The sequence below is a fragment of the Lutra lutra genome, chromosome 6 (genome assembly GCF_902655055.1).
Source record: "Lutra lutra chromosome 6, mLutLut1.2, whole genome shotgun sequence".
In the NCBI taxonomy this organism is placed as follows: domain Eukaryota; kingdom Metazoa; phylum Chordata; class Mammalia; order Carnivora; family Mustelidae; genus Lutra; species Lutra lutra.
Genome location: NC_062283.1, coordinates 145240847 through 145260692, shown reverse-complemented (window position 1 = coordinate 145260692; position 19846 = coordinate 145240847). Strand labels below are relative to the sequence as shown.

The following is a 19846-nucleotide window of genomic DNA, read 5'->3' as shown; positions in this document are numbered from 1 at the left end:
CTGCCGTGGGCTTCATCCCCAGCGTGGCAGAGCAATGAAAGGGAATAGTTGCTCGGAAGAGTTATCTTAAAGCCAGGTGTTCGTTCCTGGGGAAAAAGCAGTTTAAGCCTCAGGTGCTAAAGCCTCCCTTGCTTTTTCCAGAGGAGAGAAGGTCTTGTGTCTGAAGTAATTCTGTTTTAGTCAGGGGGCAGGAGCATTGTTCACAATGGGAAAAAATTGATCCCAAGTGAGAAACACTTGCTATTAATGAAGCAAGAAGGAGGCGTGAAGGAGGAACGATGTGACCTGTGGCTGTTGGGTGGAAGAAATGGCCAGATTCTCTGTTGGCCTAGAACCCTCACCTGGGGCATCAGCAGCAGTTGCACACGTTCCCCAGCCTCAGCAGTTCATCTACAGTCTAGCGTCCTTCAGCTCTCGTCTGTCCCGAGCACCTTCTGGGGAAGGAAAGCGCTCAAGGCCTAAGTGGTGGTTGCTAATGACATGGAGAGTTGGAGTCCCTGCAGCAGCATGTGGGCAAGGGAAGGACTGCTTCCAGGACAGTCTGAAAGGAAAATCTGAGTCCAGAGAAACCAGCATGAGTCAGCTAAGCTCTCAGCAGGTCTGAAGTACATCAGTGGTTAGGGCCCAGGAACTCTCAGGGTCTGGGTGTGAATGGCCACCAGAGGAACAGCAGTGAAGCTGGCGGTCGGCAAACCTACTGGAGCTGCCTGTGGGGCTATATCCTCTGGGGCCACCGAGGTGGTTTTGTGGTTCAGGATCCAGTGGCACAAATGACCATGTCCTTGTTTGTTCTTCCTGCTAGAGACAGTGCCATGCTGGAGTATCTGAAGATTGCTCAGGACCTGGAAATGTATGGAATCAACTATTTTGAGATAAAAAATAAGAAAGGAACAGACCTTTGGCTGGGAGTTGATGCCCTCGGACTAAATATTTATGAGAAAGATGATAAGTAAGTTCAACTTTATAATTTGTGTCAGTTGGTGAGGTGTTGGGTTGGAAATGAGAGAAAACAGCAACTGTCAACACAGTTTATTTTTAAGTATTTCCCTGGTGGCTTACCAGCCCAAGTGTGTGAATCTTTAAGGGCTTTTCAACTGTGAAGTGGCCACATTGTATCAGAGGTTGGCCCGAGGTGTGCACTGTTCTCTCCTGTCACCATAGCCTGTCCACCAGCACGGTGCCAAGCACTGACCCACGACCCCACAGAGCAGACCTGCAGGAAGGCCTACCCTGGCCTCCCACTGAGGCCCTGCCACCAGCTGCCGTGGGCACGGGCACACCCACAGATACCACCCAGGCAGTCCTCGCCATGCTGGTGGCTTAAAGTTTGTGCTAATCCAACCAAGAATAGTTACGGTGCTATCAGAGTCCTTAAGATGCATCTGTAAACAGTGGCTTATGTGTGGACAATTTAGCTAAATCCTCTGACCCTATGAGAGGTGTCTAATGGCCGCATGTTAGTTGTGTGTGTGCTGAGTAAGGTCTGCAGGAGCAGCAGAGAGTAAGCCAGGCCCTCCCTCCTGGCTGCTTTCGGCTGTCCCCGTGCTGACAAACACTGCGAATGTGCCTGTTTGCTGCCGGTGAGCTAGATGCACAGGGAACAGATCATTCTCGTTCGGTGAGAGCAACTTTTCCATGGTGGTTCCTGTGCCTTTGAGTGTTGGGTCTCCTACATTTCCTCCCCTCGCCCCTCCTTTCCGATGCTTGTGCTCTCAGACCCGCAGGAACCCTCTCTCTCGCCTTCCCGAAGGGGCCCCTACTTGGTGGCTGACGCTGTCGCACGAGGAATCTGCCTTTGGTCTCAGTCACGTGTCTTCTTGGCAGAGCCCAGGGTACAGACACCTTTCACTTGGGTGGGACAGGGGCCTGTGTCAGGCCTTCCTAGACCCTCTAGTTGGGGCCAGAATTGGGTGGGGGAGAATCTCTCTCCTGGAAGGCCTGGTCCCAGTCAGGGAAGACTGCAGAGAATCACAGGCGCTCCTCTGAGAACCTAGTCGTGAGTTTCAAGGACTCTTGGTTTGCTGTTTCCCCGTGTGAGCTGCACCCAGTGTTGTAGAGAAGCACAAACAGTCTGGGAGACTCAGGAAACCAGCCCCTGGTCCTCCTGGAGGCCCCTCTGTCGGAGGCCAGTGGCTGGTCAGCAGGCTGTGCCTAAAGTGAGAATGCGGTACCCTCATGGGAATAGACGTGGGAAACTGCCTCTGTGGGAAACTGCCTCTGTCTCGGAACTCCGTTCTTGAATGACCAGATTTTGTAACATGGCCGTGGCCAGAGCTGTCTAAACAGGTTTTTCCAGCTACGGGAAACAGCCATAGGCAGGAACTTGCTGATGTCAGTTTGTAACTATCTCCAGCCCACGTAAATGTTAATTTTTTCCAAGTGAAAATTTTGAGTACTGTGGTCCATTCAGTCTCTTCCTGCTGTCTTCTATTTCCCCAATTGGCCCCAGTTTCACTGGTAGTCTTCTCAAAGGGGTCTTCTCCCCCAAGAAAACACTGGGGCATAGGGCAGTCCTCCCTTCCTGGCTCCTCCCCGCCCCTGAAGGCATCCTTCTTTTCAGTTAGGAAAAAAGACTTAACCACACATTCAGTCAGTAGGCCTGAGTTCTCCTTTCTAGCAAATATTGACAACTTAGTCACCAGTGTAAGCAGGAGGTGGACTCGAGTCTGAAGAGAGCTGGGGTGACTCTGAGCTGTGTTGAGTGTTGGACACGACCCTCAGCAGGGCATTCGTGGAGTGTTGTTCAAGGGAGAAATTGGATCTATTGAGTGAGTAAGTTGGGCGATAAGGGACTTAGCGCAACTGTGAATAAACAAATGTACCTTTATTATTCTCTTTTAGAATCAAATATATCCTGGTTGGGAAATGTCTCTTGAGCTCCCTTTTCACAGGATACATAACCACTGAGTAGGAGCACGCGGGACTGAAAACATTTGTCTTTTTCTGTCTATAAACCCGTAGATGAGAAAAGAAGGAAACTTGGAGGGGGAAGAAATAGGCAGACCCCTTCCCTGCAAGCCGTCATCAACTTAGAACGTTCAGATTAGCTGTGTTACGTGATCCTACTTGGCATCATCATACCAAAACCAAAGACAAAACAGTGAGAGGAACGCGCCCTTGTCCCCAAGTTCTTCAGTCCTGTGAGCACTCCTTCCCTCCTAGGGCTTGCGCCTCCCACACTCCTGAGTCCTCCAGTCTTCCTGGTCCTCCTGGAGGCTGGACCCTGGGCCAGGGTGGTGCACTCGGGCTCCAGCAGGTAACTTGATGTGCCCTTTAAGGGCGAAGATAACTGGAGAAGGCTGCAGACAAGCTGGGGCCAGAACAAGGGCCAGTGTCTTTTTCCCTTGAATTCCTCACTCAAGAGTTGAAAATCACCTACTCTGATTACATTTCTGTCTTAGTAGCTTTACTACATATGTAATAAGCCAGTCAGGATGGTGGCTATTAGAGAACACTGTATAGCACAGTAGTGGTAATGGGAGGTACGTACTCTGACATACGTGTAGTATATATAGTATCACATGTGTCTGGTAGATACTTTAACATCACACAAGGCAGTCATTTTCTTTTTTTTAAGATTTTATTTATTTGACAGAGCAGGCGCATGAGCAAGGGAAGCAGCAGATAGAGGGAGAAGCAGACTCCCCACTGAGCAGGGAGCCCAGTATGGGGCTCCATCCCAGGACGCTGGGACCATGACCTGAGCAGAAGGCAGATGCTTAAACGACTGAGCCACCCAGGCATCTCAGTAAGCCAGTCATTTAAAGTCACTGCTTCTAGTTTCTGAAGTTACACTCCTGGGCAGAATGCTCATTCCAGCATCCTCCCTTGTGTGTGGGACCGCGCCGTGCCGTAGCAGAGTTAGTGGTTACCGACCTGGAGGAGAGGAGAGCAGAAGACCGTGCTTTCAGTTCGTGTGAGTTTTCTTGTATCAGATATGCCAGGACCACCCTTGTCCATTCCTTCTCTCTTTTCTGACCTTTGTGACCCTAACTTGAATGTGAAACAGAATTTTCAAAAAAACAAAAAAACCCCCTCCTAGTCTCTTACAGAGACTGTGGCAGAGACTCGTTAGTCCACCGAGAGTAGGAACTTCAGAAGTTCACCTCAGACTGGCAGAGAAGAGTTTGGCCTCTGCGTGTTTGGATGTGCGTGAGGTGGGGGAGCAGCCCGGTGCTGGGCTCAGCGTGGCCAGCAGCAGGCACGAGGGGCGAGTTCCTTGAGAGGCTGCCTTGCGGAGCCGTGGACTCCAGCCCGGACTGGCCCCTGCTGACACCAACTAGTGTCTTTGCTTCTGTTCAACGGTGTAGACAGAGCCATCTGGCCCGCAGGGAGCTTACCCATCCCACCACCCCAGACCCTTTTTTTTTTTTTTTTTTTTTTTGATGAAAAATTTCAAAAAATTGTATCCTTGGCATTTTGCTCTTTTTCGTCTCTCCCCTGTTGCGTGTCACTGTATCCTCTGGCCCTCTCTTTCAGACCGGTTTCAGAGTAAATTGCAGCCATCTGTATACTGTCCCCAAAATGCGTATTCCTTACAAGGGCTCAGTATACCTTGTTTATCTTTGGATGTAAAATTTCAGTGCGGTGAAGTGCACACTTCCTTCAGTGTTCTCTTGCCCAGTGTAGACAGACACACGCCTGCAACATGCAGACTCTGGTCAGGATCTTGAAGAACATCATCGTCACCCCCGGCTGCAAATGTCGAGTTTAAATTTTTAGCAGCCGTGTATTTTTTCATTTTGAAATCCTTTCAGACTTATAAAATGTTCCAAAGGTAGTAAGTGCAGAGAATTCCCATCTGTCCTTCACCCACCTTGGGTCTGCGTAATGTTTTCTCATAGTTAGAGTCGAGTTTTCCTGTCCGGGCCGGAGGCCCACAGGAGTCTGCTGTGCGCTCCCAGGGCCCCTCATGAGGCCATACGTGATACCAGAACATCTTACTCTGAGTGGTGCTAACTTTGGTTGCTGGTCAAGGCGCTGTCCACTAGACTGCTTTGTGCAGTTCCTGTCTTTGCCTTTGTAGTCGATAAGTGTGTTTAGGTATTTTTTTTAATTTAATTTTATTTCTTCAGTGTTCCAAGAGTCATTGTTTATGCACCACACCCAGTGTCCATGCAGTACATCCCTCCTTAATACCGTCACCACCAGACTCACCCATCTCTTCACCCTCCTCCCCTCCCAAAACCCTCAGTTTGTTTCTCAGAGTCCACAGTCTCTCATGCTTTGTCTCCCCTCTGATTCCAATTCATTTTTCTTTTCCTTCTAATGTTCTCCACATTATTCCTTATGCTCCACAAGTAAGTGAAACCGACAATTGACTCTGTTTAACTTCGATAAGTGTATTTAAAGGAGACTCTGAAGCAGTGGAAATATCCTAGTTCTCACATCCATTCAGCAGTCTTACATAAAACAATTACTGTGGTTTTTGAGAAGCAGTGATTTTTTTTTTTAATCTATTTTACATGTATCCATCTACTGAACATAGCCAATTTCTCTTTGTTTATTCAGTTATTTAGATCAACATGGACTCATGGATACTTTATTCTATGGGCTGTAATCTATTACTTTTATTATTTTGTTCAAATTGTTGAGTTTTCCTTGAGGGTCCCTCTCAAATTGGATCCTAAGCCCTTTTGCTATGATCCCATTATTTTTTGAGTATTTCTTTACTTTCTGGCACCTCGAGATGTTCCAGGATCATCTTGTACTTCCCTGTTCCAGCCCCGGAATCCACTATTTCTCTAAAGAGCTCTGATCCCATTTATTGGAGAATCCCACTTTTTAAAAAAATGTGTGGCCTTTGATCCTGTGTTCATGCTTCTGAATGGCTATAAATTGTCATCTGAGCATCTGGGCGTTTTGAGAGTTGGGGATCAGCTGCGCTGGTGACTGCAGAGCTGAGAAGTGAGTAGCAAAGTGCCCTTGTGCTATGGGGGCAGATGCTCGGAAGCAGTGAACAGACGCCCACCTGCTGTCGCTCTCCCAGCTGTCCCACATGGGGACACGGGGTAAAGGCAAGAGGCATTAGTGGTACCTGAGTTCCTTTCCAGAGGCCTGCAAACACAGTGGCCTCTCATCAGTAGCAAAGCAAACTCCCTGCCTGTGCGGCTGTGAAGCATGTTGGCCACGTGTCTCGGCGGGCATTGGTGACCCTGACCCTGTAGGACAGAACTGTAGAAGCTCACTCCAGAAAGGATTGACACTTAAAACCACAACCTGGCTGGTGCCATGGCATCGTTCCCCAGGGGTGCAGAACTACTGCGTCCTCGAAGAGCCATGTGGGAGAAGCCACCCTCCCTACTTGACCTGGCTTGGGTTGTCACAGTAAGACCTGCGCTGCCTGTCAGTTTTTAATGAAGTAAGTTGGTAGGGTAGGAGGTTCTCCTGCTTATTTTCTAAATTGAAAGTTTTTATGGTCTGTGGGAAGGGTCGGGTTTTGATGGCAGTGGCTTTGACTAATGGCTTGAGGGTCTGTCATTACTTCTAGAATGTGTCCGTGAGTAAAATGTGTTGAAAGAACAGGGTGGAGGAGATGAAGAGCATGGTGGGAGCTGTGAAGTAGAGCAGTGTGGTCTTGAAATTACAGGGGGAACTTTCTTGGGGATGCCGAAGAGCCAGAGATTGAGCCAGTAGTGGGTAGGACGGGGGCTTTCCTTGGGGGCGAGTAGTCCTAGTGTTGTCTCAGCAGTCAGAGAATGACACAGGAGGGTGTCTGGCCAGCCAGGGGAGCAGGCCACACAGCACTGAATGCGACCCAGAAGAGTGGAATTCATACCGAACCCTCAGCTCCTCAAGGACATCGAACAGTTGCAAATATGTGCACACCCAGTATCAGGGCACCTAAAGACAGTAAAGGACCCTAGCAGATGTGAGGGGGAAGTAGACTATAGTAGATAAGAGGAGAGGACTTTATTACCCCACTGCCAGCAGTTAACAGATCAGCCCAACAGAAAATGAGCACAGCAGGTGCTGGACTGGAACCACACCAGGGGCTTTTCTGTTTCTGTTGGGGAGCAGCCGCTCTGACTAGAGCATGCCTGGGAAAACCTAAGACATGAGCTTTGCCATCGGAAAGTTTACCTGCCTGGTCTTCGAAGAGAAATAAGAATGAGAGAACAAAGAGAACAGTTCGTGTAGCACAAGAGATGCGGGTTGAGAAGGGACAAGGCTGTTGAAGGAGGCTGAGCTGTTCTGGAGGGTGCATGTTTGTGGTGGGGAGGGAGGAGGAGAGAGCTCTTCAGGCAGGGAGGGCCTGGGAGAGCCTGGGTGTCAGTCAGGAAGCTGAGGCCAGGTTAGAAGGCTCTTGGATGCTAAGTTGAGGCCCCTGGATTTCATCCTTTGGAACCTAGGAAGGGGACTGGCAGTTTGGAAGAGGGGAATGGGTTGACTACAAGGGAAATGAGTCAGACCAATGACTAGAAGTGGAGTTCTGGGGATAAGGAACCAGTTAGGCTACAGGAGATGGCTGTGTGAGCGGTCACAGGGTGAAGGGGTGTGCTGGATCAGGGATTGGAGTTGACTTTGAGATTACCGGCTGAGGTGGACTGGACACAGGGAGATGCCCACGGTTGGGAAGACTTGGTATAAATGAACTTGTGGAGATTGCCTAGAGCTTGGACCTGACTTTACAAAGCATATAGGTAGGACCTCTGGTAATGATGTATATTATATATACTGTGCTCCCTGAGCTACCTTTATATTTTTTCAAATTGACGTAAAAAAATTAAGAACAGCTTTGTAATCCAAGTGCACATCTAACTATCCCCCTCCTTTTTTTTTTAACCTCAGGTTGACCCCAAAGATTGGCTTTCCATGGAGTGAAATCAGGAACATCTCTTTCAATGACAAAAAGTTTGTCATTAAGCCCATCGACAAGAAGGCGCCTGTAAGTTTTTGTGGATTCCAGGCGAGGGCTTACAGTTTCTCATTCTTAACAGCCAAATGTGTTTTCAGCATAACAGATTTCTCTGTATGACAAACACTTGTGTGCGTGCGTGGGCAGCGGGGGGGGGGGAGTTAAAGGAATTGTCAGCAGGTTACACTGAAGGTCAAAGACCCCTTGAAGTAGAGGTACATGCTGGCCCAGGTGTCCCTCAATAGCTAGCTGACTGTCCCCTGAGCTTTCAAGTGGTGTTCATTCCTGATGAAGGAAAGGTTAGTTCTGAGTCATTGACCTTTGCCAGATGATAAGCATCTCATGAAATGCTGCATATCTAGGCTTCTGAAATGTTGGTCTTCCTGTGGAAAACCAGCCTGCCTCTAAGGGAGTACTGGGGGTGTAGGGGCTCACACTGTCTCCCTGGAAGCCAGTTGGGGCCCGCACGATTGCTATAAGCCTCAAGGGCCAGCATTGGCTTCAGAGCTGTGTCTGCAGCTTACCTGTGTTAGGAAAAGTCAGAGCTGTATCTGGAGCATTTCTGGTCCACATGGTCCTTCGTGCATCACCTCCTTTCTCTTTCACAAATGTGCGCGTCTGCTTTCCTCTGCCCCCCTCCGGCCCCCCCAGCCGGCTCTCTGCAGGCACCTCCTTGCAGCTTATCATGGGAGGTGGCTGCTCACAGTGCGGCTGGTGCGGGGGTCGGCCTGGGAGGGCTTCGCTGGAAAAGGGATTTCAGTTCCTGGAGTTTGAAGAATATGGACTGTGAACTAGTAATGGCAAAGACTGGTGTGTTACAGAAATTCCATTTCAGTTTTATGTATTCTGCTGACATTTAAATTTTCAGCTGACGGCTCAGAAAATTTGAGACATGCATACATCCATACACACTGTAGTGTGGTGGAATGGGTGAGGATTTCGTCTTCTAATCGGAAATCTGATCCTTTAAAAAAAAAATGGCGTTTGAAGAATTCTCTCTTCCTCCTTAGAGACTGCTGCGATTTTTCCCAGAATCCTAGATTGGAGAGGACTTGATGTCTTGGTTACAGTGTGGGGCTTAGAGAGGCCAGTGTGGGCTGTGGTCCAGACCGGGGCCGTCTGGAGCCTTCTGGGGCTGGGATCTGCGGGGTGATGGGTACCCTGTGTGGAACAGCAAGTGGCTTTATTGTCCAACTGCTCCTCCCCACAGGCCACTTAGTCCAGCGTAAGTGAAAACCAGAACTCTCGACGCGGTTCATGAAAGTATTTTCTCTTTTATTGAAAACGTTTCCTGCTATTTGTAAACTCTTGACTCCTGCTCCAGGGGTAGTTGCGTAGTTGCTGACAATTAAAGCAGCATTTTTTTTTTTTTTTTTTTTTTTTTTTTTTTTTAAGATTTTATTTATTCATTTGACAGAGAGATCACAAGCAGGCAGAGAGGCAGGCAGAGAGAGAGGAGGAAGCAGGCTCCCCGCTGAGCAGAGAGCCCGATGCGGGGCTCGATCCCAAGACTCTGAGATCATGACCTGAGCCGAAGGCAGCGGCCCAACCCACTGAGCCACCCAGGCGCCCCTAAAGCAGCATTTAATACAGACTCTCCAGCTCCGTGGAAAGAGGCCGCATTCACATTCTGCACCATAGCCTGGGGTTCACGGTGTACCCATGTTAACGTGGGCCGTGAGATCAGGGCATTCAGAGCGAGAAGATCCTGAGGGCCCCGGCTTGGCTGCTGTCTGCTCACAGGGTAGTGCTCGTTTTTCAGAACTTTTTTTAAACATGTGACTGACAGAAGCTAGCAGAGTGGACTGTTATTTAAGGATTAAGTTGCATGTGTGTTTTGGCATAAGTTTAACTTTTGAAAAGTTGCAGAATGTTTCCTAATCTTGAAATTCTAAGCAAAAGCAATTGTAATGCTTCTGGTTGAATTAGTTGAACATACTTTTACTATATGTTAGTTTTATGTGGAACCACTGATTAAAGAAAAAAACAAGGAGAGAGAAGCATGTGTCGGTTGTGTACTGTGGGTCAGGGCTGTGCTCTAGGACTGTGTGCACAGCAGCAACAGAGTGGGCTTCCTGCTCTCGTAGAGCCTGCCTGCTGCTCGGAGCAGGCATGAGCACAGGTAAGGTGCTTTCTGGCTGTGAATCCCATGGCGCAGCTGTATCTTAGCACCGATGAGGATGAGATGGGGGCGGGGTTGGGGGCCAGTGTGGCTGTTCCAGATGGTTGGGTCAGGAAGGCCTGACCAAGGCCGCAGACACTACATTGTCAGACTTCTTTCGTGAGGGTGGGGGTTCCACAGGAGAAGATGGTTTAGGGAACAAGTCCTCGTTCGCCTGTGCCCCTCACCAGGCTCCCGCTTCCTTCTTCTGCGGCATTGCCCGCCTTCAGCCTCTGCACTTGGGGCAGCAGAAAATCACATTTCCAAGTTTAAACTTTCCCCGGAAAATGGACAGGGAAACCCCAGAGGTTCGAGTTGACTCATGGGTGAGGCTTGGGATTCCTTTTCTCAGGCTGACTTGGGGAGGGCACCCCTGGTCCCAGGCAGTTTCCATGGCAAGCTCACAACTGAGCCATTGTCCTGTCATGCTCCCGATGACCAGGCATTTCCTGTAGAAAAGCCAGTTTCTCCTCCTGCCAGCTTGGATACTGCAGGGATGGGACCTGAAACATGGTGAACATTCAAAGCCTGCCCAGTAGTCCTGTGGGGGGTTAAAACCAGCTCTGTCTCCTTCAGAAAAGGCCTTTTGTTCCTGTGGTCTCATGGAAGAGGGAGAAGGCTCTTGGGCAGCTACCTGTTCAACGGCTTGTGAAAACGGCCATTTGGCTGGGAGCAGCTCTGCCCTCAGCCAAGGGGGAGCCCCTGAGGTAGGGCCTTCTGGGGGAGTGTTCTAGAAGCTTCTGAGCTGGTGTTCGACAATTTTATGGCTACTTTCTCTCTTCTCTTGTATTCTTAGGGACTTGGATTTATTTCCTTGAGCTTTCCTTTTGCCTCGAGTTTGTTTTTAGGATGCCTGTCTCTGCCAGAGTTTAGGAAGCCTGCCCACATTTCATCAGTGTTGTGGTTTTGCATTAGGAAGCGTGGGCTGGGTACTTGAATTTGGAAATCCTTAAATAAATATTGGTTTCAGTTTTTGTTTTTAACTTGAATCCAGAAACTAGCCTCCTTCAACGGCAGCCCAGGAAGTGTCCTCTGCCTCCTGCTCTCGCTGTCCCCAGCCATGTGCAGGCCTTGTCTTGGCGGTGATGTTACTTGCAGTGTCTGTCCTTTGATGGTTTACTTGCAGTGTCTGTCCTTTGATGGTTTTTAACTGACCTTGTTCTGAGGAGTCGGTGCTAATCAGCGTTCCTTTGCAACGCCAAGGGGCATTGCAAAGGTCAGCACCTGCCTGGGGAGCATGTCTGTGTCTGTGTGGCCATCACAGAGGTAGGGACGATGCTTCTCTCACCTCTGCAGACTCTCTCCAAACGCTCCCTGGGAAACCCGATGACTTGATAACAAGTGTGCGAAAGCACCACCCAGGAACTCTGGGCTCTCAGGGTCAACAGTAGTCTTTCCAGCATTTCTGGAACTGATGAAAAAAACCAAGTAGCTATGTAGGGCCTTCTGGGGCGTGTTGGTTAGCACCCTGGCATGTCCCTTCTGGTTTCAGAAGTCACTGTGGAACACATCACACTGTTCCTTGTTTCAGCCACCCTTCCCCATTCCAGAGGTCAAAATCTGGATGCCAGGGGCCCCAAGATGAGAAGAAAAAGGGGAAAAAGAAGAGTAAGCAGACTGGCATTTTAAAGTAACTTTTTTTTTTTTTTTTTTTTTTTTTAAAGATTTTCTTTCTTTCTTTGAGAGAAAGAGTGAGAGAACATGAGAGGGGAGAAGGTCAGAGGGAGAAGCAGACTGCCCATGGAGCTGGGAGCCCGATGCGAGACTTGATCCCGGGACTCCGGGATCATGACCTGAGCCGAAGGCAGTTGTTTAACCAACTGAGCCACCCAGGCACCCTTTAAAATAACTTTTAACAAGAGTTTCTAAACCTTCTTTCCCCTCCCATCCCTTGCATTAATGGCAGAAGTAGCAAGAACTAGGAGGCAGGGTCGTGTGCCGTGCCTTTGCCACATCACAGACTTCTGCAGTCATAGTCCTGATGTTCTCAGACACCTCATTCTGTTCTTTCCAGGAAGGCTCTTCCCCTAGCAGTTCCGTCAGGTGGGCAGCGGTCTGTGAGCGAGCCTCTGTGTACCAGGCACCCCCTGTCCTGCCCGACCCCATTCTAAGTCCTGACAGTATCTGGGTTAATCCTCTGAACAGTCTTGTTAGGTTACTGTCCACCCCACCACACAAGGTGTCCGGACTCAGGAAGTGATTCACTCAAGGTCCCAGGCTCTGACGTGGCGTGCTGTGTAAACGCCAGCACCCAGTAAATCTAGGCCGTTGGTTGGGTCCCAGGGATATGGAGGGGAATGACCCAGCCCTGCTGTGGGGGGAGCTGCCCAACCAACGGAAGACAGACCAAAACAAGTCGGTCCGGGGAAGTGCTCGCACCTCCTCCGAGTGCGCGGGCCACAGGAGGTGTGCCAGTTAACCTGGGAGAAGGAGGGCTCCCGCGGACAGGAGATGATGCCTCAGTGTCGTCTCCTCAGGTGCAGTGTCCTTGGGTCTGTGGGGCTGGACATGACAGTTTGTGGGCATGAAAGTGCAGTTTTAGGTGGGCAGAGGGCAGACAGGCTGCCGGGCCCGAGTTCTCCACCCGTGCCCGGCCCTGGCGTCTGTGCCTGGGCTGGAGCTAGCCCAGCTGGCGTCGGGCGTCATGTAGTGACCCGACGCATGCACTGGTGGCCGCTTGGGGGCCATGGGTTAAGGCTGAGGAGACCAGACGCTCCAGTAGAAGTTGCTGCGCTGCAGGCAGGACGGGGGGATGGTAGCTGAAGACGAGGCGACTCTGGGCCTCAGTCCCAGTTTTCCCAAGGCCATGAGACCTCTTGCCCTGGAGAGGCCTCACCACCCCGCCAGAGAGGCGGCTTCAGGGTGTGTGTGCGTGCACAGCCACAAGGACACACAGTTGCTCTCTTTGTCCCAGAGAATCCAAATCCCACGGCGCCAGGAACTTTCTGTCCGGTCACTTGGAGTCAGTGGCTTTTCCTTGAAGTCCCTTTCTGGCCCCATACTCTGCTACATTTGTCCTTTTGGGAAAGGTCATCTAGAACTTTGTGAAGTCGGGTTTGGAAGAAGAAAGCCAGAGTCCGCCCTGTTCTGTTCTGCAGGACTTTGTGTTCTACGCCCCCCGCCTGCGCATTAACAAGCGGATCCTCCAGCTCTGCATGGGGAACCACGAGCTGTACATGCGTCGCAGGAAGCCCGACACCATCGAGGTGCAGCAGATGAAGGCCCAGGCCCGGGAGGAGAAGCACCAGAAGCAGCTGGAGCGGTGAGCGGGGCAGAGGCCAGCATGACATCCGGGCCCGTCAGGCGGCATCTGTGGGGCCCACACGGCTCCGCATCAGAGGAGCCAGGGGAGCACCACCCAACAGACACGGGGGGAGCGTCAGGGGACCGGGGCCTTTGGGAGTTACTGTGTGGGCCTGAGGGTCCGCCCCAGGAGCTGCCTTGCGGGGCCGGGCAGTGGCAGAGCCCAGGAGGGTAGTGCCCAGGGTTGCTGCTGCTGCCTCCTGGGGCCTGGACTGTGTTGACAGGGCAGGTGTCTGCCCGTGTCTAAACCTTCCTGTGCCCCCTGCCCCCAACAGACAGCAGCTGGAAACTGAGAAGAAGAGGAGAGAGACTGTGGAGAGAGAGAAGGAGCAGATGATGCGGGAGAAGGAGGAGCTCATGCTCAGGCTGCAGGACTACGAGCAGAAAACCAAGAAGGCAGAGAAAGGTGGGTTTGCACCCAGTGCTCGTGTGTGCAGGGGTGCGCTCCGCAGCGAGGGCAGATGGGCTGTCAGCATACCCACAGCCAGCAAGGTCTCAGTTAACAGAGCACCCACCGTAGAGGCTTGAGGCTGAGAGCTGACCATGGGTGTTTGGATTAGAAGATAATCTTTTGATTATCTTGATACATTCCATGCTGTGCTGGTTCTGTGCTGAATGCTTTATGCATATTGTCTTTTTAAATTTTCCCTCCCTCCTCTGAGGTTAGTACTGAGTTATCCCCATTTTTCCGATGACAGTGTTAAGGTTTACCAGGTAAATTAATTTGCCTGACATCAACAGCGTGAGTGTCCAAACCATGCTCCATTGCCCCCTGTCTTAAACAAACTAAGACCTGAGAGAGTGGTGTGGTTTCCATGTGTCTGCCAGTCTACCCCAGCCCTGGCCAGGGGAGGGAGAAACCCTCCCTAGCAGTTTCTAACTGCCGGGAAGTACGGTGTGTACGCAGTAGGGAATGCACCCCACTGTACAGAGGTTCCCCCGTTCAGTGCTTCATAGCTTGTGGTATGAGTCTCGACCTGGACCCCATGCCATGCGTCCAGGCTGGGAATTCAGGGGCCTGTGCTTTCTCCAGAACTGTCAGACCAGATTCAGAGAGCCCTGCAGCTGGAGGAGGAGAGGAAGCGTGCCCAGGAGGAGGCCGAGCGCCTGGAGGCTGACCGCGTGGCCGCTCTGCGGGCCAAGGAGGAGCTGGAGAGGCAGGCAGCAGATCAGATAAAGAGCCAGGAGCAGCTGGTAGGAGCTCCCTGAGTTTCACGATGCTGAATTATGGAGAGGCTGCCTCTGGGGATGAAGAAGTGACACCTGCCTTACAATTGTGTCTGGGGCTGTAAAGTGATCTGGCTGGAGAGTGGAAAGCCCGGTGGGAGGGGCTGTGCTGGGGGGTGGGCTTCAGGTGGCCATGGTGCAGCTGTCGGGGCGAGGTGGGGGTCGGGGGGCAGATGTGGTGGTCTGGGCGAGGCATGGCCTTGAGGACACAGTCGGCAGCCATGGGCACTGCTGACCGGGGAGGAGGTGGAGACAAGGCCAGTCACCAAAATATGAGGCTGTCCATTTGCAAGAGGGCTCTCCCCAAAGACCCCAGAAATAATTTCAGCTTCATGCCCTCCACCAGGCCGCAGAGCTGGCAGAGTACACCGCCAAGATCGCCCTCTTGGAGGAGGCACGGCGGCGCAAGGAGGACGAGGTCGAGGAGTGGCAGCACAGGGTGAGTCTGTGGGTGCAGCACTCTGGGCGGGCCCTGCTGTGGCAGGCGGAAGATGGCCTGGGGCCAGGCTGGGGTCTTGCAGAGAAAGGCTCGGGATGTCTTGTAGCGCTCTGCCAGTCCTAGCTGTGCTTCTTAGGCCGAAATCCCCGTAGGAATGGGCTTGCCCTGTGCACTGGGGAGTCCGCTGTTGGATTAGCAGGAAACAAGGAGCCTCTTGTTGATTTCCACCTACTTTGTTCTGGCCACCCCCAAACTGCTGACCCCCATCAGGCAGCCCCCATCGGGAGCTAGCTTTAAATCTGATCATGTGGGCACTCCTAGCAACAGCCATAGCACCTCAAACAAGACTTCCTGCCTCTCCTGACCACTGGTGTATGCAGCATGGCACCATGGAAAGATCTGGATTTGGCAGTCTCAAGATGGGTACAAGGTCCCAACTCTGCTGTTACTCACTGTGTGATGGAGCAAGTGGCCTGACCTCTCTGAGCCTCCATTTCCTTGCTACAGATGGGGGGTAATAGCCAGCCTGGAAGGTTGCCCTGAGGACTACCCCATGGAGAGGGTGAATAAATTGTAGCTGTAACGGGAAGAACTGTGTCCCATTGCAGTGTCCAGAGCCTTTTCTCTCCAGCTGAGCCCCCATGTACCGGGCAACCATGGCCCCCCAGGGGAGCTTTGGATATGTCCAGCGTAGACCTCTGCCAAGCTGTGGCAGCTCCCCACCCCTGCCCTCCCACCTGTTCTTGCCCATACTTCCCCATGTGCACGGACCCCTCACCACTCGTACGCCCCGCCCCCTGAACGTAGGCTGCGTGCAAAAGACTTCGGTCCTTCGGTTTTTAGTAAAAGTGTTCACTGAGAAAAGCTGGTTGCAGAATAGGTTCAAACTAAGCTCATCTCCCAGGCTGGAGTGGCAATGAGGTGGGCATGACTGGGGATGTGTATCCAAGAGAAGTTACTGGAAGGTTTAGGGGTAGGTAGGAAAGTGCTTGAGTACTGTGCCCACAGACCGTGAGGAGGTTGATAAATAGTGGCCACACAAGGAAAGAGAATAAAGCTGCACTCTAAAATTGGAGAGTGGCATTTTCTAGTGGCTGGAGGATCTTTGTTTCTTTAATAATTTCCCTCCTTTTTTCAAAAACACAATGAACATATATTAGAATTAGGCACAGAAAAAATGTTACGGTTCTTTTAAAAAAAAAAAAAAGTCAAGCTTCTGACATGACTTTCTCTCTGCGTACTGTGCACACGATTGAGAACCACTTGCAGGATCCGGAGCCCCAGATTCGGACGAGGTTGGGCAGACACCACACGGGGATGCTGCTTCTCAGCCTCGGTCCCCTCCTCCGCTCTGTGCCGCTAAGGCCACGTGCATCCAGCCTGCCCCGGGGAAGGCAGGGGAGGAGTGAGAGAAGGTGCAGAAGCCTTGTTGTTAGAGAAAAGGGGATTCTTCCAAAAATGGTCTAAACTGGGTTGTTTGTGACAACTTGTCACCTGTGGGCCGGTTGCTTTCAAAGGCCAAAGAAGCCCAAGATGACCTGGTGAAGACCAAGGAGGAGCTGCACCTGGTGATGACAGCCCCGCCGCCGCCCCCACCCCCAGTCTATGAGCCAGTGAGCTACCACGTGCAGGACAATCTGCAGGACGAGGGCACGGAGTACACAGGCTATAGCGCCGAACTGTCCAGCGAGGGCATCCTGGATGACCGCAACGAGGAGAAGCGCATCACCGAGGCGGAGAAGAATGAGCGGGTGCAGCGGCAGCTGATGGTGAGGGTGCTGGGGCGGGGCTGGCAGTGGACCGGGACTGGGGCTGGGGTGGGGGGCATCCCACCCAGCTCCCCATGCCCTGGAGCCGCCCCTGACCCGAGCTGCTTCCCCTTCCAGACCCTGACGAGTGAGCTGTCCCAGGCCCGAGACGAGAACAAGAGGACCCACAATGACATCATCCACAACGAGAACATGCGGCAAGGCCGGGACAAGTACAAGACCCTGCGGCAGATCCGGCAGGGCAACACCAAGCAGCGGATCGACGAGTTTGAGGCCATGTGAGGCCTGGCCAGGACTGGGGCGGGGGCGGGGCCTCACGGCTGAGCTTGCGGAAGGTCGCGGTCAGACTGTGAAGCTGGTGTTCGTAGTGCTTTGAATCTAGGACCCCCCCGTCCCCTCATCGTATTCCAGTTCCTTTAAAAAGAGAGTAGTTACTTCAGTGGGAATATTCTAAGGCTGGGGTCAGTGGACACTTCCCTGGTTTATTTTTCCCCGTTGTATCATAGTGCCAAACAGGCCTGATTCTATTACCGCTGTTGTTGAATCACTTCCTGTTCCGTGTTTGCAGCGGGACTGACTGAATTAAGGAAAGATGCCTGTAAAGTGTGAGTAACAAACTCCCTGCTGTGGTGTGTGAGACAAGGTTCGGTGTAATTAAAACCACGTGGTGGCTTAGAGTCCGTGCCATACCGTCTTCTGCATTTAAAATGAGCTCAGATTGATTTTTTAATTTACATGAAGGATCCATCATTGTATATTTTTGTTTTGAGAGGTGGAAATTATTTTGAAAACCATCTAAAGCATTCACACACACATGCACACAGTGATTTTTCTTTGCTCCTTCAGTTTGGGATGATAGTACAGGGAGGACACTCCAGCCTTGGAGAAACTTGGGTTTTGTTTTTGCTTTACAGAGGGCTACTTGTTGGACTCACACCTAATTAATGATCAGCTGTAGAGAATAGTATTTATATATGAGTGACAATATGGGTTTGTAACATTAGTTTAAAAAAGGGAAAGTTTCATTCTGTATATTTTGTTATCTTTTACAGAATAAAAGAATTACGTATTAAAAACCATGTAACCATGGCACTTGATCTGACGTGAGGGCAGGAAGGAGGTAGATAACTGCTGTAATCACATCTGTAAAAATGATTGTTTTTTCTTACTTTGTTCCTTGTGCTTGTAACTGTGCACATGTCGGTTTTCTATCCGAGCTTGTTTGCAAAAGAGACACATGCTGTTTGGCTCATCCAGACTCCAGCTAGGAAGGGACTCTTCCCACCTGGTATTGTCCCTGTTACCACAAGAAGAACCTGTTCTCACCTCGCCAGTTCTCTGCCACATCCTTGAAAACCTGTCAGAATGTCAGAGCGCTCTTGCCACTGGCTCCTTTCATGCTCGGCTGTCCTTTTCCTTTTCAGCTAAGAGCCGTGCGCAGATGAGCCCCGCACCACCGACTAGAGAAATAAAAGCTGTGCAAGGCAAGAGGTGGCAGTGGGTGTGTCCTTGTGCGTGTTGGGGCGAGGTGGGGGGGGGGGCCCTCCTGCGGGCTCTCCCTGGACCTAGGCGCTGACCACCTTGAATGGAGTCCCTCCACAGTGTGGAACAGGAGGGACCAGATATACCCGCCAGGCTCCTCTAGTTCTCCTTCCAGTGCATATAACAAGGCCGTAATTTTCAGTTTGATACGAACTGGGGGACCGAGATAACGAACATTTATTGAAATCTGGCCCTTTTCCACGTGTGTCAAAGCACAGAAAAACAAACGGAGACATATTTATAGAACAAGTGCTCTGTTTGCTCTAAATACAGAGGGACATGGAAGAACGTTTGGGCTCCGTGACAGAGCTGCAGGCAGCAAGTGTCCAGGCCCACGTCCTCAGCTAACCTTCAGGCCCGTGGCCCTTGAACTTCTCACCACAGACTGGAACCCTGGCTTCAGTGCAGGGTGAGTGTCATGTCTGTCCACAGATTGGGGCTTTCCAGAACTTTCTGCCACTGATGCGCTGACTGTGAGCATGAGTCCTCACCGGCTACGTCTTCCTCTGTGAAGAGGGTGAAGCAGCAAATTAGTAAGGGGTGATACGCATACCCCCTTACCAGCCGTCTTCTCGGCTTTTTAAAATGACCAACTTTTGTAAAAGTATTTTTAACCTCAAGACCATATGAAAATGCCAACCACTGGTGAGGAAGAGCAAGCCCCCCTCCACCCCAACACCCCAACTCCGTACTCAGAACAGGACACACACCATCCCTGAATTCTGTGTAGCCTCAAGAGCCCAAAGCTGCTGCCTTCCCCACAGCTTGAAAGAAGACATTTTGGGGGGGTTGGCTCTTCAAGAAGGGGACTTGAACGTCCTAACACAGAGGATGGCTGTGGTTTGGCAAGGTGGTCTCAGACCTGGGGCCAGATTTGCAGATGGAAAGGAATCCCTTACAGGACGGGGAGTGTGTCATTTTCAAAGATTTACCCATTTATTTTAGAGGGAGAGCACAAGTAGGGGGAGAGACAGGAGACAAGCGGACTCCCCACTGAGCGGAGAGCCAGATGGGGGGCTGATCCCAGGATGCTGAGATCAGGACTTGGAGGAAGCTCAGCGGACTGACCACACAGGGGTCTCTGGAGAGTGAATCTGGCTTGTCTTTGGAGGTCCTGGAGATGTGCTTGTGTTTTTGGTTGGCCCGGTGTTTTGAGGGGCACCACTGGTAGATAGGGACCAGGGTGAGCAGCCCTCCCCACGAAGGGCTCTCCCCGACGCGATGCCAGTAGCACCCCAGCTGAGCAGCACCGAAAAGCATCACCCTTTTGTCCCGCTCTTAATGAAATACTTCTGAATTGCCATGTTTGGATTAAGATATTTTAAGAAATTAATCCTTTTATGATTGACGCCAGAGACAAAAGCAAACCTACCCTGGCCATTTTGAGGCCTGTAATTTTTGTTACTTTAGCAGATCTAAATCTGATGTTAAGTGGCTGAAACACTTGGCTGTATTACCGCTCCATGCGGGGTAAGACCTGGATGCGGCAGCCTCTAGTTACAGTGAGAGAGGCCGTTTCTAAGCCAGTTAAATCACCTGCGAACGTG

The 19846-nt window shown here is 51.2% G+C and overlaps 2 protein-coding genes across 7 annotated transcripts in view; one reads left to right on the top strand and one right to left on the bottom strand.

The window, feature by feature from the left end:
* Positions 1–17434, top strand: part of EZR (ezrin) — a 49347-nt gene extending 31913 nt beyond the window's left edge. For both annotated transcript variants that reach the window (XM_047733298.1, XM_047733299.1), the window contains 8 exons: positions 803–949; positions 7792–7888; positions 13118–13281; positions 13598–13728; positions 14356–14516; positions 14896–14988; positions 16506–16757; positions 16875–17434. In XM_047733298.1, the coding sequence (XP_047589254.1) occupies positions 803–949; positions 7792–7888; positions 13118–13281; positions 13598–13728; positions 14356–14516; positions 14896–14988; positions 16506–16757; positions 16875–17039 (1210 nt within the window). In that variant the 3' untranslated portion in view covers positions 17040–17434. The remainder of the gene's footprint in view (positions 1–802; positions 950–7791; positions 7889–13117; positions 13282–13597; positions 13729–14355; positions 14517–14895; positions 14989–16505; positions 16758–16874) is intronic.
* The window catches only part of SYTL3 (synaptotagmin like 3), an 85418-nt gene continuing 82693 nt past the window's right edge, over positions 17122–19846 (bottom strand). For all 5 annotated transcript variants that reach the window (XM_047733293.1, XM_047733292.1, XM_047733295.1 and 2 more), the window contains one exon: positions 17122–18805. In XM_047733293.1, coding sequence (XP_047589249.1) covers positions 18699–18805 — 107 coding nt within the window. In that variant the 3' untranslated portion in view covers positions 17122–18698. The remainder of the gene's footprint in view (positions 18806–19846) is intronic.